Below are 25,454 nucleotides of genomic sequence, written 5' to 3'. Positions count from 1 at the left end.
GTTTTTACGGGTGAAAATTGTTGCACTTTAGCCGTTTTGCGCAACCACTTAATCGCGTGCGATTGAGCCTAACTTTTTTTTTGTTGATGTGCATCCGGTTATGAAATTCGATGACCACCTGTTTTCCATACATGTCATTGGCACTCTAACATACAGTCGTCTGACTAGATACTCCCTCCGCCGCCTTCAAACACCTAGCGTCAACTGATTTCCTAAATATACAGTAAAAGATTTGTGGCTGGAGTTTACATAAAATGAACAACAGTTAAACATGAATTAAGTAGGGAGTAGGTGGGTCATTTCGATGTACACAAATTCTTATTTGAAGGACGAACTGAAATAGAAAGCCAAAGTAAACACCAAAGGGTCGAAAAACTGAGACTCCGTCAAAGACGCCAGAATACCACGCTATGGCTCTGGCAATTGTACACTGTTTAAAATTTCCGGCGACATTTCCTGGTTTGCATTCATTCAAATCTAAGGCTTACTTCACCTTCCGATTTGCTGAATCCGAAATCGATGAGATAAGAAAGCGACAAAATGTGTCACGTATAATTAATAGATTTCACTTTGATGAAAAATGACACCAAAGGTGATTTGTGATGTGATTATTCTAAACTTACACAATCATTAATTATCGGACGAGAAAACAAAACAAACCAAAAATAAATGAGCCTCGTCTGTTCCACGCTCCTTTGGTGGCAGCTTCACTCTAGAACACAATGCTTCATTGATCTATCTCTGTTGTGGCCTCTCCGGCGGATCGCTAGTAAGACAGATTTACTGCTCTTATCCACCCCGATTTCTCCTTCCTCCCGGTCCATGGGATAGTTATCCAAACCACGTGATGTAGGGCATTTCCATTTCTTTGGAAGAAAACAAACATGACCTAATGGAATGTTCCTGCGAGTGACTGTACTTCTGTCACTGCGAACGAGGGAAGCAAATCCTGTAGCGTTGCATTAGGTCGTACGGTCGGACGAAAACAAATGACAGCGATCTTCAAAGTGCCTTTTCTCTATTGAAGAGACGATAAAAATAACTGCCGGAAAAAGTATCACATCCCCAGAAAAGTGTGGTTTTCTTACAAGACGTAACAATTGAACCACATCGGTAAAGGATGGGGATGTATACAAAATGGATGATGACGATCTTAATCCATGTGCCAATTATTCTTCTACTATTACCGGCCTCGATTCCAAGTATAGAAGTGCTCGGCCATGGAGTAATATGACACTTGCTAAAAGCGTGGACAATTCGCGTTAGATGTTGAATGTTACAGTTGAAGCAGTAAGTTTAAAAACCTCTACCGCATTGCTTCTAAATTTTAATAAATCTAAACCAGAATGAATGAACTCCAACGAAGGCGGTTCATTTCTCTCGCATAGTTCTCTTTCTGCTACAAAATAATGACAATTGATTTATTGCAGAAATAAAATGCCAGCGCTTTAATATTTTATCATTTTATACCAAAGTGCGCATATTTTGTATTTTATTGCACTTTCATGTGAGTTTCTGCGCCCGGTGGTTTCTGCAAATTATGCCGCCATCAGGCTATAGCAGTCCTCGGGATAAGACCTTTTCATCCCACAGCGTAAAACACTGACCATGCTACATGACAATTTTCTACATCTGCGTTCCCACCGTGTAGCTTCCTTCCACCCGTTGGGTGCTGTGCACTTGGCTTCGAATTATAATAGCTGCTATATTTAAAAAAAATCACTTCATCGCGCAAAAACGAAATACGATGAGACGTCTGCGTGTCGGTCCTGCAAGGAGAGAGCTTCAGTTTCAGCAGCGAGCGAACCTGTCGCACACCAACAATGTGAATGTTAATAAATTTCCTAACAAATTACGTGCTGGATGAGTTTCCAGTTGCAGTCTGATGCAATCGATTTGGTTGGCACAGGCAGTTTTAAAACCTAACAAGGAAAACAGAATTCACTGGAATGACGGGAATCCACAGCGGTAAGTTGATACTGATTGATAATTCACCGGCGATAGCAATTTATCCTGAATTATGATATTTTGATGGGGAAGGACCACAGAGAGTGGTGCGCTTCAGGGAGGGCAAAAGCTGCGATGGTCGACCCAGAGAAGGCAGCCCGTATCAGGTGCTGGTCGATCAAGTTTTCGTTTAATTGGATTTGCAAAAAAAACTGAGAAATTTTTTTGGGCCTAGTACAGAGGCGGATTTGAAGTAGAGTTCAATCGGTCATAAAATTCAAAAATATTATATTGAATATGTACAAAACTCAGTTTACAAAAAAGATTTGGTTTCTATGCTGCAGGTTCAGATTCCATATTATTTCTAGCTGCGTTGGTTTTCCCGATTATATTTATTCAGTACAGTATATGAATGTTTGCCAAATCCGAATTAAATTACCAACAATAAAAAATTAATAGATTTGTAAAAACAACGTTTGAAGGAATATTAAAAAAACGTTTTGAAGGAATATTAAAAAAAAATAGTGGAAACCAGCAGATTAGCTATTTCTTGACAATCATGTGTACAAAGAGAATCTTGAAAACAAAAAAATGACAGATCTGCGCGTCAAGAGATGCACAATTACGCACGAAGGATCTCCTCGAAGAGCCACTTTTTTGTTCAAGCAAACTAAAGTTAAATACGACCGTTTCATACCCCAACGGGGGGCTTTCCTTTCAATAAAGGGCCCCTATTTAAAATTGGTGAAGAAACAGGAGGTAGACTTTTTGAATGCCACTAATTTTCATTGTACGAAACTGAATTACACAACGTTTGCACTAATCAATCGGGAAATGTGTACCAGTTTTGTACTAAATTTTGAAATATGAATGATTTCCATAAATAAAGCAAAAAAAAGATTTTCAGACAATATTTCGAAAACGAGATGGAAAAACTGAAATTCCCGTAAGTTAGTGTTTTACCATTCGTTACTTCCTTAGCAAACGAGTTATCTGTGGACTGTGCTGTACCATCCAGACGGTGCAGTAGTACAAAAATTACTTTTTAGCACTCAGTTGACCGTTGATTTGCGATGTATGCGGTTTGAGTTTGGATTGAATTCAACCAGTGGCGTAGCAAAGGGGGGGGGGGGGGGGGTTTGGGGGTTAAACCCCCCCCCCCCCAAACCAAAATTAATTGGATTGAAAAAAAAATTGATACTGACGAATTTATTTAATATTCCACAAAATATTTTTGAAAAAATATTCTCTGATCACTACATTGAGAGCTGTGTTTAAAGCGTCATGAGAACTTTTGGAAAATTGTGGGAAGGGGATCTTGTAACTTATCTCTTAGCCAAAATCCCATAGTTATCAAATTACTTCAATGTAAAATAAAATAACTGTCTGAATTATTATGAGCTCATTTTTTGAAAGATGCTTTAAAATATGGATTAGAGACAATTTTTCGAATGGGAATCTAAATTTGAATAGGTTGATTGCATATAAAACATAAGCTTGTTTACCGAAAACTTACATACATTTCAACATTTGCTGAAAATGTATTTTTTTAGATTGTGTAGAGTTTAGACAACAATTCAATATGGTTAACAACAAGAATAACATTTCAGAAACTAGTTGAAAGCTAATGTAATTTTGTCTCTAGCAGGTCAGGATCGGTTTTATGAGCATTGGATTTTTGTTGTATTATCAACTATATGAATAGCCTCTTAGCAGGATGCAATGAATGGCGTACTAAAATTTTGTGTGCTACGTACTAGTACTGCAAGTTGTGAGGTTGACTAATGCAGAAAAGTAAAATTAATGCTCGATAAATTTTTAACGGTCACGATTACATTCATTCGAAACTGCCAAATTTCGATGTTAAGTAACATTGAAGAATTTCAAAACGTAAAACTGTTCATCTGCTGATAGAATAATTTTGACGGGTAATCCTCCTAGAAGTAATTATAGACAAGAATTACTCTTCAACCAAATTTGGGTCGAGACTTAATGTCTCCAGCAAAGTTTTCGAAAGTGATATTTCAAACAACTTTGTCAAAGACATAAATATCCCACATATTCAGAGTATCGAAATATAGTAGTAGAAAACCTTTACAACAAGCTATTCTGAAATTACTGTATTTGATAAATCTCTTCTGCGGTAATTAAATAATAAATTCACATTGCGTTCAAGGTGCCTTTGAAGCTTACAAAAAAATAAGGGAACTGGATTTAAAACAAATAATTCCCAGATATTAAAAGGACTCAAAAACACAAAGAGTGATTCCATTTTCAGGAGGTAGCATCAATTCGGCGCTAGCTTAGTCCGCCCACCAAGTTAGTGTCGGATTCTGATGAGATGAAGTCGAAACGCAAGTTTCAGTTCCATCCATCCATAATTTAGATATAGGTTTTGTGTTCTCAACTCGCAATGATTGTTTCAAACAATTTTATCCGTAGCGCAGAAAAAAATAGTTTTCACCTAAATTTTTCTTCACTAAGGAGAAATATAGCAGGCCCAGTCCATTTAAATCCCTATATGTTGAATTCATGTAGCCTTCATATTTTCAACAAAATTGTTTGAAATGACATTATCAAAAACTTTGCTGAACGCACCATGTCTCTTAATATTTTTGAAAAATTAATTCACCATAATTACCTCTATGAGAGTTAATCACTAAAATTTCTATATCAAAGCAGGCGCTGTTTTATGTTGATAACTTCCCGAAGTTATCAAACCTTCAAAGTCAAGGATTATTATATTAGGTGATCTTGAACGTTGAAAATTTTTTAGATCATTTATCCCACTTTAAAAGATCGCAATTTTTGACTTCATTGACATATTATACAAGAAAATAATCTATAGAGGTTTGAAAACTGTTCCATGTTGATCCTTCTTGTTTGTAGACTGGAATAACATCTGTTAGACTACTTATGTTTTTGAGTTTTCAATAATTTATCAAACTCATATTAAATTTTAGCATTTTTTCAAAAAATTTGCGATTTTCATCAAAACCCCCTCCAAACCAAATTTCTGGCTACGCCACTGAATTCAACATGCACGCTGAGCTTACGTCAATTTTTTGAGTAGGTGAACTAGTGTAAATTATAGGATGTAGTTGTTATGGTCATCAAGCTGTATTTAGTATGTAAGGAAAGGAGTTTAGCCTTCCTGGCGTAACTTGCCAACTAGACAAAATCTGGCATATCAACACAGTGCGATAAGATTAGGATACGACCACCTTGACTGACTACATAATTTAGATTCGTTCAGCTCCGGGCTAGTAGTCCGGGGCAAATTGGAAAAATATCTCTCACCCTGAGATTTTTTTTCTAAAAATAGTCCTTATCAGCGTTGACAAACCAATCAGAAGAATTAAAATTTGGAAGTATTTTCCTTCACCAACTATTATTTTTGCGCACAAGATTCTGTATTGTATATATTATGTTCGAAAATCTCCCATTTCACATAATTCTGGTTTGTGGAAACAATGTTCGCGTCAAAGTATCGTGTCCGTTGGAAGTGATGATGGAGCTCCCTATCCTTGAGCTACGAATGATGCTAAATAAGCGGAGTCTCATTGCATTGTTGCCGAGTTTAAAAGCATAAGCAGTATGTTTTTCACAATCGGTATGTTTTGTTAAGATGCGAAAGTAATGCTGCACGGAAAGCATTTCTTACTAACTTTAAAATGGATGTTTGCTAAAAAGCAACCCCCTTGCTGTAGGTTGTTCATGTTCTCGTGCTGGTGTGAGAATTTAAACTTTGGTTGCACTAACAAGTATGTGCATAAGCGATGGATTTGACTAGTGTATACGATATACACAAGTTATTTGTTGTTTTTGGCTGGTTTGGGTTTTGATTGAAATCAGTTTCAATATTCATACACGACACGCGCGCGTGCGCGCGTTCGCTGATTGTAAGAGAATGTCTTTTTTTCCTTTTTTAAAGATCATGACTGAAAGGTGTAGAGTATTATTTAACCCATTTTCACCCAACTTATTTTTCGTGCGCAGCACAAATTGAGTTTTTTATTTGGGAAAATTGTAGCGGAAATTCAAATAAAAATATTTTGGTACCTAACGCGGCTATAGGAAATTTTTGGTGAAAAATTCAGAATGATCGGTAAATTGGTTCCTGAGATAGCGTAATCGCCGCAAAGGAACTTTTCAAAAAAAGTACAATTCCAAGATAATTGAGTTAAACGGTCGCACAGAGGAGTAACTGGGGTCGAATCCTGCCCAAAACTATTTATTGCGGCTATTGCTGTTATTATGCCTCAATATGAACTACAAATAGAAAATAACTGGTTTTTGGGGCTATTTGGCATCTATCCACTTATCAGTGCAGGGGTCAATTTTCTAGATCCTCCCGAATACTAGTATTTTCGAGGTGATATTTATGGATACATTTGTTTTTCCGCTGCATGAACAGTTGGTCAGTGGAAAAGGAAGAAGAAAAGGGATACCTGTGCACATATTCATAAAGATTCATTTCGCCAAACATAGTTTTTGACCCTTCAGCATTTTAGCGTACCTCAAATTAGTTAAAATATCAATATTTTCAAATCGCTTGGAATTTATCGATCGGAAAAGATCGGAAGAGATTGAATGTTTTTTGAATAGCTGGAATCTTGTTTTGTAATGTTGTTTCGGCAACGTTGCCGGATCTTGCCGTATAATGTAACTTTTTTATCATTCAAATTTGGAATATCTTGTTTAAAAAAGATATTTTTAAAGCTGGTCCAACAAACAGCAACACTACTATTTTCGGTTATTTTTAAGCGGAGGTTATACAAATAATTATGTTCTATTACGTTTGTTATAATATTGTTTTATTTAATACAGTCATCATCATTTAAAAACGATTTTGCTGGATATGTAATAAAAAATTATTAAAAACCCTTAAAATATCATCATTTTGCATCCATGCAAAAATTGTTTAGCAATTTTTGGCATACTCTTAATTTTGCCACAATATGCAGTATGCTTTTAAGTATCTAAAAATATATAACTAAATAAAAAATCGAAAAAAATTTTTTTTTTGGTTATTGGCCAAGAATTTGTTCTAGTTACTCCTCTGTGGGTCGGTGCAGATAACCAAATTTTGACCACTATGCCACTTTCGGGCAGTCAATAGGTAGCGGTCTATGAATATCTGTAACTCAAGTTCTAGTGCTCCGATTCCAATGAAACTTTTAGGAAACTTCCCCCAACGTACGTGTATTTTGGGAATATCCAATTTAAAACATTGATTTTGTTCACCCAGACAAAAACGCTTAATTCGGAGAAATTGGTTAAAACAATACATAAGCAATAATTTAACCACTATATCTTTTTTCCTTTTTTTGTTACGACTATGTTAGTTACATTTTCATTTTTACATTTTAACGACATTCGATTAGCTAGAGATTACTGGGTAGGGAAAGTTTTGAAAATTAGAACCATAGTACTCAAGTGAGAGCAAGGATGTGAAGTAAACAGATCGGAAAACTAGAAGTGGCAGGGTTATTAGAACAGGCTTAATATCGTACGGGCTTAATCTTTGTCTTCTGTTAATGAGGGCCGAATCACCCGAGTTCACTAACATGGGTCCTGGTAACGATAGACGTGTCCAATGTCCATCTTTACCGTGACAAAAATTAACCACTATAATTTGTCTAAATGAATTGAGCAATAATATATGCACAATATTAACTCCCTCTCCTCCAAAAAAAAATCTGGATCCGCTCCTGGACTACTACATACATACTTTGAAGAAATACTGCACAAATAGGTTAGGCATACATACGGTAGGCATAATTATCGTTACGCATGAAGGCGTTAGCCATCATGAACATTAGACTAATAAACGCTAGGTATAATGGAGATTAGGTACAAATTATCATGTTGATGTATACTTAAAAGTAACTCATTTCTCGACGGCGATGGCGTCATGTGGTAAGAGTGTGAATGTTTGCACTTTCTGTGATTTTGTAAAAATACGCTGTTAGTTGCCTAAATTCGATAAACAATTTATCCTGCTGCACAAACATGAATAAATTTTTGCTCAAAGAAGGGAAGCGAAGCATGTTTAGCATGAAGAAACTCATTTGTATTTTTTTTACAAAATTGAAAAATTTTCGAGCGACTTAGTGGAATGTCACAATTAATCGCGTTAAGACAGTTGTCTTCCGTTTAATTCCACAATAATAATGATAATGAAAAACAGTTGCTTTTCATCATCAATCAGATACTAGTATTTCAACTATTACTTATGGTTATCTTCAGTGTTCATGTCAGTCATATACCTATCCTATATATGCCTTACATATTTATGCTTAACGTCGCGCACCCCATCGAGATACGGGCAAATACTTCATGGGATTCGAGATACTTATGTCCACTGAACCCAACGATTTGAATTGAATAATTAGAGATGTCAAAGATGCTTCGAATCCACCCCTGATATAGCGGTATACGACTCTGTGCAAGTGTTCAGCTGGACAGAACTTGATCATTTGAATATAGTATCAAATTAAAATAAGATGACAATAATTGATTATGGAAATACTTGAACCATGTGGTTTTATCGTCGCATTTCAATTACGAATCCCGATTTTTGCCGGTTAACGGGTTTCACCACTGAAGAGTTAAAAAAATGGATTTATTTTTTATTAGTATAAAATGTGCTTTGGCATGTTAAAAATCATATCCCACACTAGGGAAGATGAAAACAATACATAAATATTCAAATTTTCAATTCTGTCGCAACGCCTCTTATGTATACCCCGAGTATACTAAAAACTTTAACCGCGTTTTTCTAGAATCCACTTTTTGAGAGCTGACTGAAAATGTGACTCGGACAAATTATTTTGGATCGTTTTGGAATTTTCGCAGTAGTTTAGAAATAGATTTCTCCAGCGACGGACGTGGAATTTTGTTTTTTCATTGATTATTTTTTTAATTAACAATTTTGTGTCGATTTTTATGACATTTATGGCGTTTTATCGCCATTTCGCACAAAATCCAACGTATGCCACTACGTATACTACGTACGCCATTTGCTATTAGTATAAGGAATCAAAAAAACTTAAGGGGTCTGGTATAGTGAGCCAAAAATGGACTTCTTTTTTATTCGCTTAATTGTTAGTATTGAACCTCCAGAATAGTCGCCCGCAATCTCGGTGGCCACGTTGAACGTTTTTTGTTTTAAACAGCCATGTATTCCTCGCGCGTATTTGCTGTAACGCACGCAGTTTTCGATCTATCGGCAACTTTATTACCGTTTTTCTCGAAACCGCGTGTTGCAAATTGGCGAACACTAGAACTCAAAAACTAATCAACGAATTGACTTTTGTACGAGAATGCACAATATGTCTAGCCTATCGATGAACTACAGAAAACTAAATAAAAATTTCTATTATTTTGTAGAAAAGTAAGCGAATTTTACAGTATAATGAGATATTTCGGTTTTCAAGAAGCCATTTTCCGAAACTTGTATTCATAAAACTATTTGTGTTTTCGAAAATCTAGTTCGCGCCCAAAATATACATAGCGTTACAATCCACTGCTTGGTTGGGATGTTATGGTTGTTTCTTGGATATGTTTAGCGTTTTTTGTAATTTCTGTTCATTATTTGAGGATACCCTGGTTTGTACAAAGTGTTTCAACTAAAAGAACCGTCATTTAAACGATGTTCACGATTTCAGGAATTTTCTCGCAATTTTCGTAATTTTTCATCACGTTGCCGTGATATTTTATTCATGAGTTCACTATCGATTTTTTCGGTAGTGTAGAGCGTTTATTTTCATGATTTTAGGACCTTAGTCACGATTTTTGCCATTTATATGCACTTTATCGTGGTATTTTTGTCACAAGTAGTGTTATTTGTGTTCACGATCTCAGTATTTTAGTCACGATTTTTATATTTTGCTCACGAGTACTGTGGCTTATGTTCATGTTTTCAGGACCTTAGTCACGATTTTCGTAATTTATATTTTTATTTTCCAAATCACTTTATCGTGCTATTTTAGTCACAAGTAGTTTGACGGGTATTGCAAACATCATCAAGCATACTGCATGCATAAGTGCTACAGAACCTCTGACAGACAATTGCTTTAAGATGGTTATTGCATTACGCCTCGATAGTGGCGCATCGAGGAGACCTAGAGGGCTTATGGATCTTTTTTATGTTTTATCTTTTTTTCACACTCTGCGCCAACCCATACTAACGCTCAACCACTAGCCTGTGCGCGCTGACGTGACCGGCTGGCGGGTCGACGTGCATTGACTTTTGCTGTGGGCTCTGTTTGATGGCATTATTCCACAGCTAAATGGCAGTGTTGGTGGAGGGGCTCACAGTGAGGGCCATTGTGTGTCCATTTATCGGACGACTTCATCATCGTGCACAGGCTGATTAAATTAATTTATTTATTAAATTAATTCAATAAATACATCAATAGAAAGTACTAGTGTACAATTGTTATGTGCTATTCGTATGTCTAACTGTGTATGTGTTCGTTAGAATATTTGTGACAGTTAGCTCAGGGAATGGATGCAGAACTAGCGTATATAATAGAATAGTGGGTAATCTTTCCGGTATTCAAATTGTGCATTCGATTCTATTCATTCGGGAAGGTTGGATTGAATAAATTAAAGTACAATTAATTTACCGACGCACGTGAATCGTCCATTCCCGGTCAGCATAACATGATGAAAGTCTAACAGAATGTAATTATCGTTAATAGCAAATAAACAAGATTTGAACGAGTTAAAGTAGTTTGATTTTATGTTACATGTGTTTTTATATTCAACTTCATTAATCTGTTCTTTTGTACATCTATTAGTTTGCTTTTCCATTACTCATGTATACCCAAATAGTATCGGTAAATTTATGCACTTCTAATCATACTCTTTGCATCTTTTTTTTCTTTATTCGGCATGCTATGACTCCTATTATTGGTATACTGTATACTATACTTTATATATTCAGATAGGAACAACCGTACAAACGCTCGTGTCCTTCGCGATAACACGAACCTGGTCACAAACGCGACCATGCAATTGCAATCCTCTACACATACGGCCGCGATTTTGCCAACATTAGAACACCCTGGTAGTTAAGTAAACGTAACACCTATAAACTTACAAACGCGGTCTCCAACATTAACCCACCACTCGCGCGATCTTGAAACGGCCACGTCCGGAAGTCCAACCGCAGTCCTAGCAGCCTAGACTAATGCCCCCAGTTGAACCAACCAAAAGTGACGCTCATGTTCACTAGACAACACGCTCCATGGCGACATGACCTGAAACGCTAGTGATATGGGGAAACTGATTCTCTTCTATCATCTGTACCATACACTAAAGATCAAGCATTAGATTAACGGTCCGCGCGCGATCATTAAAAATACATGATTATAAAATCGAAATTATACACGCAAAGTCACATACACGTGACAAACACGTTAATATACAAATGCTTGAGCCCTTCGCGACCATCCACGACACCTACACCCGGTGACAAAGTGAATGTCTCAGCTCCTATAAATTTTCAAACGCGGTCTCAAGCGTTAACCTAAAAACTCCCGCGGGCACACGATCATGAATCGTTAACTCCCGGATGTTTCTATCCTTGATTTCAAAAGACTAGGACCATGCCTTCAATTGGATCAATTAAGAAAAGAAAGCTCTCGTATCCACTGGACACCACGTTACATGGCGACATGACCGAGGATTCTAGTGATATGGGGTAACTTACTCCCTGTCAGAATGTGAATTTTACACCGAAGACTATCAGAATGAACGTCCGCGTGACCATCCAAGAACGCACGCGTATATAGGAATGGCCACACGGTTACAAAAACCAGTCTTGCACACGCGAAGTCACATTAACGCGAGCACACGTGACAAACACGTAAACATACGAACGCTTAAGCCCTTCGCAATGAACAACGCACACCTACGTTCGCGATCGCGCAAACTTAATAACACCCGGCAATAAGGAGAACGTTTTAGCACTTACGAAGTTTCAAACGCTGTCACAAACGCGAACCTACAGACGCCCGTTTTCGCGTGCTCATGAATCGGTCACGTCCGGAAACCATTACTCTCTGTCCCAATAACTTAGGTCCATACATTCAGTAGGACCAATTAAAAAATAAAGTTCTTATTCACTAGACAACACGTTCTATGGTGACATCACCGGGAACTCAAGTGATATGGAAGATCTCACTCTCTTTTAGCATCTTAGCCGCACACAAAAAATAAAATATTAGATTCACGGTCCGCGCACAATTATCCAAGAATACGAAAGGCACACGGTTATAAAATAGAATTTATACACGCGAAGTTACATACACGTTAACACACGCGACATACAAACGCACACGCGATCGAACACGTTAACGTACAAATGGTCGAACTCTTCGCGATGATACACGCGATCGCAAGTCTCTACGCCCGCACATACCTGAACCGTACAATGAATATCACATTCAGAATCACGGGCCGCTACAATTGGCCCAAAGCAGTGTTTTAGTGGGCGACATTTCCTGTCTCGTTTGCAAATTGTAATATGTGATTCTGACGGGGAGCCCTTCCGAGAAGTTAGCTCTACAGCTCCAGTCAGATAACTCTCGAAAAAAGTAGAGTATTAGAGAGTAGAGATTTTTGATATTTTAGATACGAGTAGTGTTATTTATGTTCATTATTTCAGGACAATTTTCGTAATTTATGTGCACTTTATCGTGATATTTTATTCTTGAGCTCACCCTCGAATTTTACACGTGGAATAATGTGACTCATGTTCATGCTTAATAACTATAAGATTTTTTATTCGGAGTAATGTGACAATATGAACTGGATGAATCACATTGAATCTTTTCAAATGAATAACGATGTTTGATGTCCTAATATTTTTTTTTACATCTGCTGCTCATACTTATTACTGGTTGCTAGAAACTGGGAAATTTTACGAAAGAACCCAAATTTTGTGAAATAGTTATCGTGAAAATTTCATGACTGTGTGCAGAATAATAAGAAATTGAAAATGACTACAGAAAACTTCTAAATATCACAAATACAACAGATAGATCGTGAATCATATACAAGGAATCACAAAGCAGTTCACGAATACATGAACCACACTTTATGATTTTGCGATCTATTTCACGAGCACGAATGGTCTGCCGGGACTGTTATACTAGAAGTCAAACACCAATTCACGTTTCCAGGAATATGATATTATGGTTTTGTGAGCTATTTCACATCCCGAATGGTGAGTCATTACAAAATCGCTAGGAATCGTAAATGAGTTCCCGTATACATGAATAATATTTTGTGAACTATTTCACGAGCACGGATGTTGAACCGTGACTAACATATTAGGAATCATGAACTAGTTCATGAAGATTGAAAAGATTCATGAATAATGTTCCGAGCTTCGTGAAACAATTAGCTAAGAATATGTTTTGATTTTGTAAACTAACCACAAACATGAAAACCAAATCATGATGAAGGTGTAATAAATCATGAATCAACTCACGTCATATAGTTAAATAATGTTCCTAAATCTATGAATAAAATCACGAGTCAACCTTTGGTTTAATGAATAATGTTCATAAAGTTGTGATCACAAAACAAAAACAAACATCTTCACTAATGAAAGCGTTACTGAATTGAACATAATTATAAAATACATCATTTTTGATCATGGTTCTGTTTTCGTAACGTTAAAACGTGATTGTTCCAGAATTCAATGCACTTTATTCACGATTTTAGGAACGTTTTTTGTGTACTGCTTTCGTCATTGATTAATCCAAAATTAGTACAATGAACCTATCCGAAACGGTGAGTTCACACGAAACCAGATACTTGCTCTCTGTAACCTTCAAACGTTGCCAAGATAATCTGCAAATATTCCTGCATAGATCTCGAATTTCATTCCCGCATTCCAGATCTAATCTGGAGGTTTGGTTTCAGCTGCGACACCATCGCACAGTCGCCAAAGTCGATCACCGCATTATTCATCTCGCTTTTGTCTACCAGAACGTTGATCGCTTTCGTTAGAATAACTATTTGTGCGTTAAGCTTTCCGGGCTGGGTTTCGAGATTTAATAGCTCCCGAAGAAGTATGCGATGTCTATCTGTCCGCACCAAACAAGCAGCGAAACGAACATCCCACCTCGGGCTCCAGATGATGGCAGTTATCCCCGAAACGAAGCCCTGTGGGCACGACGATCGATGGACCACCAGCAGCGTGAATGGAGCTGGTGTGTTAATTAATGAAATTATTTGGTCCTCCTCAGCAGCAGCAACGGCAGTTCGCTTCTGCCCATCGATTTTCTGCTGAGGCTGCTGCCTGTTGATATTAATTGTTTGTCCACAAGTTGAAGCTAGTAAGTTGTGGGTTGAACCCGGCTGGACTAGAAATAAAATTACTTAACTGTCTTTTCCTTTTGGTTTTCTGCTACCTTCGATCTGCTTTGCTGCCTCATTCTTCATCAAGCGATAATTTATCACATTAGAGAAATACGGTCGCATTGTTTACAGCAATCCTAGAGATTTTTGTTTGAAATTCGAAGTTTGCTAATTGCAGAGCACAATACTCTCGACCGAATTTAAAAGTCCACAAACTAAGCAGGCTGTATGCTTGCGTGTGATGAATAATTACACTTCGTCACTGAATTGACGGATTTGGCTAGCTTTCGAATTGGTCCCTACCTATAACAGGAAATTGAAGGGAAAAAATCTCCTCAATATTCAACACTAACTTAGTAACAGAACTAAGCTAGCGCCAGATTGATGCTAGCTACAAAAACCTGTTTTAATACACCTAGCGGTGCAATTGTGCCTTTCTCAATCATGAACAGGAGAATTTTTCAGTTGCTTATATTTATTAAAAACTTTCAAATGTAGGGGAATTATGGTTAAAACCGACACCATAAGCTTAACACTTTTTCTAAGTTGCCACAAAACCAATAAAATTATAATTTTTATGCAGAATTCTTCTTCAGAAAATTCCTAACAAGACATAATTTTTTCAGCACATCAAAAAATTAATTTCATTAAAAATTATTGGTTGTAAAACTTGGAAAACAAAGTGACTTTCTGTAGGCACTGCGGTAAAACCGACACCCCATAGGGGTAAGATCGACACCCCCTTTAATTTATTTTCTCTCCACTTTTTAATAAAGTCTTATCTTTATTAAAAATGAGATATATGCGTGATTAATAAAGTGTGAGTATGTATGATGCAATTATGTGCTTTTTATTGCTTCATCATGTAGTGAGGGGAAGAAAGTTCGAAAACGTAGTACTATAAATAGGAGTATTTTATGCTATAGGATTATTTATTGATATGAGTATTTCCAAATAATCCTTGCGCACATCATTGCAACCTCCAGTGTCATTTTATTTCGTAAGAGAAGATTTGCAAGCGTTCTACGTTCTGCTAATTGGATTCATTCACTTATAAGTGACACATACACTTATTAGTAAAACTATCTTTTCAGATTTGATTTTTCGGACTCTGATCATCAACGATCTATTGGGGTATATAAAAGATCATTGTCTCATTGTGATAAAGTTCGTCTATGACAAACCAAGAGAACACTAGAAATTCGGTTTGATGAGCTTTTTGCATAAATATCAAAAGCTTCGATAGAATCAGATAAGCAAAAATTCCAATTTTTGATTTTTAAAGAGGCTTACAAGAAATAAACACAATAAAAGTATTTCTGTGTATTTCTGCTAATACTATAGTGTTTTTTTTTTTTCAATTCGTTTATTTGATAAGGCAGGTTTGCGTTAGCTTAAAGGTGCCAATTTTGTTTTGTTTCACATTTTAAATTACTTAAAACTAGGGGCTTACATATTGATTTTTGAAATTAAACTAAGGCTAATTTATAGCTATACATATACACAAGGGGGTAGTATAATTTTCGTAAGATTAGAGGGGTCATTTAGTTTTTATGGCAATATGGTTTGACATTTTTAGCAATGAGATTATTGGAGCAAATAATGTTTAACTAAGGGGGAAAATTTTTACGACTATCTTAAAAGTAGAAATAATTAGAGGGCGTGATTAAATTTTGTAAAGATTCGGAGACATTAATTAGAGTTATTTTACGTGGTAGTAGAGTTGGGCATTTTAAAACGAGATCATATAATATAATAGTTAAAACTAGAAAAGGCAAGAAGATATTTGGGGGGGGGGGGGAGGGGTGTTACTTCTGTGTATAAGAGTCAGGGGAAGTAGGGTGGACAAACATGGCAGGGGGAGAACATTGTTTCAGTTTCAGACTTCGGGAGATCAACGGATGGATTACAGAATCAGGGTGGTCTTCATCAGGAAGAATCATGTACTGAGACGCCGGGTGGTCGTTCTCGAGATGGCAGGGGTTTCTCCAGACGATTTCGTAGTGCGGCTCAGATGTTGATCGGCTACATTTCGAATTGTGCGTGTGATGTTCGTGCTTTAGGTCCCGTGTTTGTTGGCTCATTCGACAGGGATGTTTTGTGTCGCCTTGGAGTCGCATCAAACCATCGTGGGTGTATGGTACAGGTGGAAGAGAGCGTTTCTGAGAATGATAAGGAAAAAGGGGCAGTTAAAGTTGGATATTGATGGTTTTTATGAAGGTGTATATAAGGGACATATAGAGGACATCGCGGCTTGCCAACACATCTCGAACCGGGACGTTGAGTGGTCTTCCTCGGGCCCGGAGGGTGTCCATAAGCCGAGACCTAGCGGAACTGTACTCGGTGCACGCCCAGACTATGTGCTCTATATCGTGATAACCGTCGCCACAAGCGCAGATACCACTCTCCACGAGCCCAATACGTCGGAGATGTGCATCCAGCGTGTAATGGTTCGCCATGAGTCGGGACATCACACGAATGAAGTCACGACCCACATCCATCCCCTTGAACCAAGGTTTCGTCGATACCTTAGGGACTATCGAATGTAGCCACCTTCCTAGCTCCCCATTGCTCCACGAGGTTTGCCAACTTTCGAGGGTTCTCTGATGAGTAATACTGAAAAATTCGTGGAAGCAAATTGGTCTTTCAAAAACGTCACCTTCAATGGCACCCACCTTAGCTAAGGAGTCCGCCTTCTCATTGCCCGGAATGGAGCAATGAGAAGGGACCCACACCAAGGTAATCTGGAAAGATTTGTCAGATAAAGCACTCAGTAGCTCCCGTATTTTCCCCAAAAAATACGAGGAATGCTTTCCATGTTTCATCGAGCGAATAGCGTCAATAGAACTCAGACTATCCGAGACGATGAAGTAATGGTCTGCGGGTAATGTGTCAATGACCCCAAGGGTATACTGAATAGCAGCTAGTTCTGCGGCGTAAACTGAAGCAGGGTCACTGAGTTTGTAGGAGGCGGTGAACTTTTGATTGAAAATACCGAAGCCAGTGGACCCTTCGAGGTTTGATCCGTCAGTATAAAACATCTTAGAACAGTCGACTTCTCGGAATTTATTATAAAAAATATTTGGAACCACTTGTGGGCGTATATGGTCCGGAATTCCAATAATCTCATCTTTCATGGATGTGTCGAAGAAAACAGTAGATTCAGAAGTATTTATGAAATGCACACGGTTGGGATTGTAAGAAGAAGGATTAATATTTTGCGCCATGTAGTCAAAGTACAGTGACATAAAACGGGTCTGAGAATTGAGCTCAACAAGCCTTTCGAAATTTTCAATCACCAACGGGTTCAAGATATCGCATCGAATGAGCAATCGATATGAGAGTTCCCAAAATCGATTTTTCAGCGGGAGAACGCCCGACAGGACTTCGAGACTCATCGTATGGGTCGACTGCATGCACCCTAAGGCGATACGCAAACAACGATACTGAATTCTTTCGAGTTTGATGAAATGTATGTTCGCGGCGGAGCGAAAGCAGAAGCATCCGTATTCCATTACCGACAGTATCGTTGTTTGATACAACCTAATTAGGTCTCCTGGGTGGGCACCCCACCACGTTCCGGTTATTGTACGAAGAAAGTTGATCCTTTGCTGGCATTTCTGTTTCAGATACCGAATATGGCATCCCCAAGTACCTTTCGAGTCGAACCAGACCCCTAGATATTTTACTGTGAAGACCTGAGCGATAGTTTGACCCATTAATAGAAGCTGTAGTTGTGCTGGTTCACGCTTCCTAGAAAATACAACTAGCTCAGTTTTCTCCGTGGAGAATTCGATACCCAGCTTAATAGCCCATGCAGACAAATTGTCCAAGGTATTCTGTAATGGTCCTTGTAGATCGACAGCTTTGGGTCCCGTAACAGACACCACGCCATCGTCTGCAAGTTGTCTTAACGTGCAGGAATTGTCAAGACATTCATCAATGTCGTTGACGTAGAAATTGTATAAAAGGGGGCTTAGACATGAGCCCTGGGGAAGGCCCATGTAGCTAAATCGTGATGTCGATAAGTCACCATGCGAAAAATGCATGTGCTTTTCCGACAACAAGTTTAGTAAAAAGTTGTTTAAAGTCGCTGAAAGACCATGCTGGTGCAGCTTCTCTGAAAGAATGTTGATCGAAACTGAATCAAAAGCCCCCTTAATATCTAGGAACACTGATGCCATCTGCTCTTTGCTAGCATAGGCCATTTGAATTTCAGTTGAGAGCAACGCAAGACAATCGTTCGTCCCTTTGCCTTTGCGAAAGCCAAATTGTGTATCTGACAGTAAGCCATTTGCTTCGACCCAATTGTCGAGGCGGGATAGGATCATTTTCTCGAACAACTTTCGGATACAAGATAGCATTGCGATCGGTCGATACGAATTGTGGTCGGAGGCTGGTTTTCCTGGTTTTTGGATGGCGATGACCTTCACTTGCCTCCAATCGTGTGGGACAATGTTAGCCTCAAGAAACTTATTAAATAAGTTCAACAAGCGTCTCTTGGCAGAGTCTGGCAGATTCTTCAACAAGTTGAATTTGATTCTGTCTGGCCCTGGAGCTTTATTGTTACACGACAAGAGAGCAAGTGAGAACTCCACCATCGAAAAAGGTGTTTCGTTCGCGTTATCGTGAGGAGACGCGGCGCGGTAAATCTTCTGTGCCGGGGCGGAATCCGGACAAACCTTCTTGGCGAAATCGAATATCCAACGGTTTGAATATTCCACGCTCTCATTAGTACTGTTTCGATTTCGCATACGTCGGGCTGTTCCCCAAAGAGTGCTCATCGATGTTTCTCTCGTTAATCCCTCGACGAACCGGCGCCAATAACCGCGTTTTTTGGCTTTCATCAAACTCTTCATTCGCTTGTCTAACGTCGCGTACTGTCGAAAACTAGCGGGTAACCCGTCGTTCCGGAAGGTCTTAAACGCGGCGGCCTTCTCTGCGTACACGTCTGAGCACTCTTTATCCCACCAGGGATTGGGAGAACGTTTTTGTATGTTCGCGCCGGGTACTGGCTTAGTCTGAGCTTGATTCGCGCTGTCGAGAATCAAGCCAGCCAAAAAGCTGTACTCTTCCTCCGGAGGAAGTTCTTGAGTAGATTCGATGTTTTCGGATATCGCGGCAGCATAGCTCTTCCAATCGATATTTCGTGTGAGGTCATACGAAATATTGATTGTTTCCAATGGCCTTGAGCCGTTATTGATTGAGACTACGATCGGCAGATGGTCGCTACCGTGGGGATCAGGGATTACCTTCCACGCGCATTCTAACTTTAGCGAGGTCGAGCAAAGGGATAAATCTAATGCGCTTGGGCGCGCTGGTGGGGGAGGAATCCGTGTCATTTCACCCGTGTTTAGAATTGTGATGTTGAAGTTGTCGCAAATATTGTGAATTAAAGAGGAACGGTTATCATCATAAAGGCAACCCCATTCCGTACCGTGAGAGTTAAAGTCGCCTAAAACTAGTCGCGGTGCAGGCAGGGATTCTATGATGTCATGTAGCCGGCGATGCCCAATCGCGGTGTTGGGGGGAATATATATGGAAGCTATGCAAAGATCTTTGCCTTTGGTTGTTACTTGACAAGCGACAACTTCAATACCTGTTATCGAGGGAAGGTTAATTCTGTAGAAGGAATAGCGCTTTTTGATCCCCAAAAGCACTCCTCCATAGGGGGTGTCTCGATCCAGGCGAATAATATTAAAGTCGTGGAAGTTGAGATCTATGTCGGAAGTTAACCAAGTTTCACATAATGCAAATGCATCGCAACTCAAATTATTTATTAAAATTTTGAAGGAATCGATTTTCGGGATGATACTTCTGCAATTCCACTGTAGAACAGTGATCAAATCCGTGACCTCGTTCGATGAGTTAGCCATCGAAGGATACAATCGCTGAAAGGAGGGGCCATTTAGCAGTCAACTGCTTCAAAAATGTTCTTACTGTAGGGAGAAAAGCTAACATAAGACTTTTAATAGGATCAGTTATATTGAATGTTTTTATTATCCAGTCCACAATGTCCGAGAGTTTGATAATTCCAGTGCCGCGATTATTCTCGAACTGAAACAGAGGAACACTTGGGATTTTTGATGTTCCGGGAAGTGCTGGGAACTCCTTCTCTGAGTTTAATCCTCCGAGACCAGGAGCTAATTGCTTCGGTTTGGTTGCAACACTTCCAATAGATGTGACTTTCTGAGTCCCGTCAAGGGATACCTTCTGGCCTTTACAACGAACTTTAGGAGAGGAAATGTTCCTCCTCTTCCTATAACTCCTAGGCGCCCTAGTAGATGTTCCCTCTTGTGGGTCATCAGCCTCGCCCTCGATAGGAGGCAAGTGAGCATAGATGTTTGTTGAGGTTGGTGGTGTAGCTTTCTTTAGCATTTCTGCGAAAGAACGTTCGGATCGTCCAGCAAGGGAACGTTTTAGTTTATCCCCGCGTAGTTTGTACGCGGGACATGCCGAGATATCATGCAGATTCTCTGCACAGTAAGGACACTTCTCAGCATTCTTACTGCACGAATCATCTAGATGATTCTCCCCGCATTTTCCACAGCGGGCCTTATTGCTACAATGGGTGGCTGTGTGACCCAATTGTTTACACTTTGTGCAATTCATGACCCGCGGCACAAACAGACGCACAGGCAGACGAACCTTGTGCAAGAGGACGTAATTTGGCAAAGCGGTACCAGCGAAGGTCAACCGATAAGAGTTTGATTGGGGGTACGTTTTTGAACCATCCCCCGCGACTACTACTGAGTGCAAACGCTTGCACTCGAGTATTTTCACTGGCTGAAGTAAGCGGTCTCTGAAACGGCCAACCCCGTACTGCAGCAGATCCTCGCATGTCAAACTGTCATCGGTGACAACGCCTTCAGACTGTACTTTCACAGCTGGAATATACACGTGATAGTCCTTCGTAAAGTGCTCGCAGCAAGCAATATCGTTTGCCTGCTTTGAGTTAGTCAGCACGACCCTCAGCCTGTCTGAGCGGACCTTTTTTATTTCGATCACAGCCGAGAACCGTTCCGTCAGGTCTTTTGAAATCTGTAATAGATTCAGCGATTTTGTTTTGGGCCGAAAGAAGACCACAAAGGGACCGGTCGAGAGCTCTGGATATTGTTTGGGTCGGGGGAGAGCCTTAGGAGTCGATTCGATCTCCATTTGGCCATCCGGGGAGGAAGCCATCGACACCGTCAACGCACGGGGTCAGCACCCGCGCAGACGGGAAAAAGCCGTAAATGTATCAAAAAGGTAGATTTCACTTATCTGTATACTCGTTTCCCACGACGCACCAGTCCAGCTTAAATAGCTGGTTATTGTTCAATCCTCGCTTTACGAACAAAAGGTTGAGGAATGTGGCCTAACGGTTAACACACGCACAAAAGAAAATAAAAGTCCAAACCTCGAAGAGGCAGAGAATGGCAAAATAACCTTGAACGCGGATTACTGCACTGTTCTTTTTCCAACAGACCGAAAACAAAACACTTCTATCTCGATCGAGCGATGCGTAGAGACTGAATACTATAGTGTTCTAATAAGCTAATTGAAGTGTCACAAAGATCCCCAATATTTTTAAATGAATCGCAAGTATACACAACCATCTTAACAGCGTGTCGGTTTTACCCTAACCATAGGGTGTCGGTTTTACCCCAACAGCGCACATTTTTTTTATAAAAGCAATTAAAAATATTGAATTTCTCAAACTCGTCTTCAATGCACCTAGTTGATCATAGGACAGGCCGATAATAATAGGAACTGAAAAATGTGGTGATTTGAAAAGTTTTTGTTCGGTTAAAACCCTAAAATCTACCAACGAAATTTAACATCCAGACGAGTATGAACGCTGCTGTTGTATGTTTTGTTTATTTTTATGACATTCGGCGCACTAACGTAAATCCAATTTTTCTTAAAATGCTCTAAATAAACGTACTAATAATAATGTATCATTATGAAATGAATAAACATTTGATTTCTAGGAAAAGTTGTGGGGTGTCGGTTTTACCCACAGTGTCGGTTTTTCCCACAATTCCCCTATACATTACAATTTTATTATACATGACTTGACAACTATATACAAGAAAAGAAATCATTATTCGAGTTCTAAAATTTTGCAAAAGAAAAACCAGCCACGGTAATATTGAATTGAAAAACATTTCTATATGAGAAAGACAAAAGAATAATATTTAATTAGCTTAATCAGCATGAGTTCAATGTTATCTTCATGTGATTATATTTTGAAATGTTGGCGGAATGGGTTTGAAAGTGGAGGAAATGGGGGGTTAGTAGAGTGGGAGTGGAGGATGCGTCAGAAATCCTTCATCTTATTTCGGTATACGGGGTGGATGAAGGAAATGCGGGTGGTACAAAGGGAGGGGAGCGATGAAGGAGGGAGGTGTAAGGGCAAGGTGGGGGGGAAGGGGCGGCGACGTAATACTCAACTGTATATTTTGCCTTCCATTTAAGACTTGGTTTGAGAAAATCGGTTCAGTCGTCACCGAAGAACCGATGTGACTTTAATTGTGGAATATGCTCGGAATTCCGGAATTGTCGATAGTGGACAATATATTCAAAGAATGTTTGATTGGCAATCAGTGATCTAGATCTGCGATTAGAAGTTATTTGGTGACCATTTCAATAGTTTTTAGCCTCTGAGGTATTACGATTGTACCGATTTATGTAGGAAATTCCAGTGTATCCTAACACCCCTGTAACTCCGGAAGCAAGAGTTAGAACCGAATGAAATTCAGCAGCAGTCAATGGTATTACTGTATCTTTCATTTGAAATCAAGTTTGTAAAAATCGGTAGAGAATTCGTTGGGGAATGGGTGTGATATTAGCTTGGGAACTTGACGGGTTCCCCGGGGGCGTCATGAACCGTCATAGGTGGCCAATGTGGTCAAAGTTACTTTGATTGTTCATTAGTGATCTAGACCCGCAAAGTAGAGAAATGTTACATCAATTTTACTATACTTTACATCATTTGAACATCATGGTGGTACCAGTTTATATGGGAATTTGCTGTGTGACCGCACTCTTCAACCCGTAACTCCGGAACCGGAAGTCGGATCAACTAAAAATTCAATCGCAGCATATGGGAGCGTTATACCTTTCAGATGAAACTAAGTTTCAGCCATCTTTGAGAAAATTGTGTGAATTTAAATGACACACACATACACACACATTCATACACACACAGACATTTGCCGATCTCGACGAACTGAATCGAATGGTGTATGACACTCGGCCCTCCGGGCCTCGGTTAAAAAGTCGATTTTTACAGTGATTGCATAGCCTTTCTTTAGGCAAAACGGAAAAACAACTTGTGTTTCTGACTAAACAACTAGTCAAGCGTTATGTCCCGCAAGACGAAATGTTCGTGTTGCAGACTAAGACCAATGAATAAGAACCATGGTTTGGCTTAGCAAACCAATGCGAAATGCACTATGCTTTATCTCTCCCTAAGGAGAAAATTTTGATGAAAACCAATTTTTTCCCTTTAAAGAGAGAATGTGTTTAAACTACGTTGGCACGTAAACGTCCGAAAACCTATAACTAAATTAGTTATTAAGATGCGTTTTGGGTTATTCTCATCAGAAGCCGACCCTTACTTAGTAGTAGGACTAAGCTAACGCGGGCCAAGTTGTTTACGCAAGAATATAAGTTACTAAGTTAGTGTCGGATTCTGATAAGAGAAAATCGATACGCATTTGTATAATCAATTTAGGTTGTAGGTACCTAGGGTAATGAGCCTATTTGCACACACGTCTCATATTTCAAATATGCGTAATGCGATTAAGCACTAAGGCGTCTGACAACATGATTCTATGGGGATTTCTTAGCACGAGCGGGCTCAACTGGGTTTGTGCTAACCTAAAGACGGGTTTTTTTGGTGTGTGAGGAGATTGAATTATGTTACGGATGTGACCAAAGAACGCACTGAATGGCTTCAATGTTTATCACAGATTTGCAAGAATTATGATTTTATACCGGTCAAATTCCTTAGGGCATATTCAGAAGCGTAAAATTTCATAGTGAAATTGGAATGGAAACGATCTCATTCCCACCAGAGCGTTTTGATTTGAGGGATTCCATGAGAAACCGGTCGACCGCAAAATATGACCATCGCCGATTCGAACGAAACTTTGCAGTTATGTTCGGTTTATGCATCTCTATAATTTTCTCTGGTAATTGCTATATTTTGGTAATAGAGCAATTTTTCACAAGGGCGTAGACATTTCTGCGAGCATTACTTTCCAAAAAAAATTGTTCGATTTTTAAACAGCAAAACTACCTGAAAACGAATTACAAGGAACGAATACTTCTGTACAACCAAAATATGCACTGAAAAAAATCTGTCTTTTTTACAAACATTTAAATATATTTTTCCTTTTCATATTGTAACGACATTTCATTAGCAAGGGACTGGAAGGTGTGAATTATTTTTCAGTTTTATGAGCCATAGTACTCAAGGAAGAGCAAGGAGTTGAAAGAATAAAGTTTAGAAAAGCATGGAATAGAGTCATATGAGCAAGCTTAGACTTTCCCGGCAACTTAACCATTTCTCTTCTGCAGCGCAGCAGTCAAGATAATTTTGCATTAAATGCGAATCATCTGAATCTGCGGCGTTTCCGGACAAGTGTAAACATACCACAACATACCTTTCTATTATTTAAAAAATCGATTTTTTTATTACTTTATCTGAAAGTACAACTACTTGAGAATATTGTCCTAATTTTTTAGATAGATCCGAATAATAGATCGAAAGTTACAGCGCTTCCAAGCGTGCCTTGTCTACCAAGAGCAGCGGTAACTTGAAATTTTAAACTCGATTTTCTCGAAATATAATTTTTTCAAAAATGTTTTTTCCGTGATCACGAATTCCGAAAAACCACTCAATCGATTTTCTTATTTTTTTTCAATTCATCGTTTTTCAAAAGGCCCATAACATTTCCGGTAACTTTCCCATTGACATCAAGGTGATATTGTAACCTCTTTGAAAGCTATACAAAAACTATCAAAATATTCTTCAACATAGGGTCTGATGATTAAACTATATCGTTGAATAGTTTTTTTGCAAGTTAAATATTTACTATAAATTTTTGTTTTTTTTCTGCCTGTTCTAATAA

At 38.8% G+C, this 25,454-nt stretch overlaps 1 protein-coding gene across 1 annotated transcript in view; it reads left to right on the top strand.

The window, feature by feature from the left end:
• The first annotated feature begins 1,893 nt into the window (after nucleotides 1-1,893).
• The window catches only part of LOC131693408 (possible lysine-specific histone demethylase 1-like), a 303,638-nt gene continuing 280,077 nt past the window's right edge, over nucleotides 1,894-25,454 (top strand). Inside the window, exon 1 of the mRNA XM_058981185.1 lies at nucleotides 1,894-1,968. Within this exon, the coding sequence (XP_058837168.1) occupies nucleotides 1,950-1,968 (19 nt within the window). The 5' untranslated portion in view covers nucleotides 1,894-1,949. The remainder of the gene's footprint in view (nucleotides 1,969-25,454) is intronic.

The sequence above is a fragment of the Topomyia yanbarensis genome, chromosome 3 (assembly GCF_030247195.1).
Source record: "Topomyia yanbarensis strain Yona2022 chromosome 3, ASM3024719v1, whole genome shotgun sequence".
NCBI classification, from domain to species: domain Eukaryota; kingdom Metazoa; phylum Arthropoda; class Insecta; order Diptera; family Culicidae; genus Topomyia; species Topomyia yanbarensis.
This window is presented reverse-complemented; position numbering and strand designations above follow the sequence as displayed.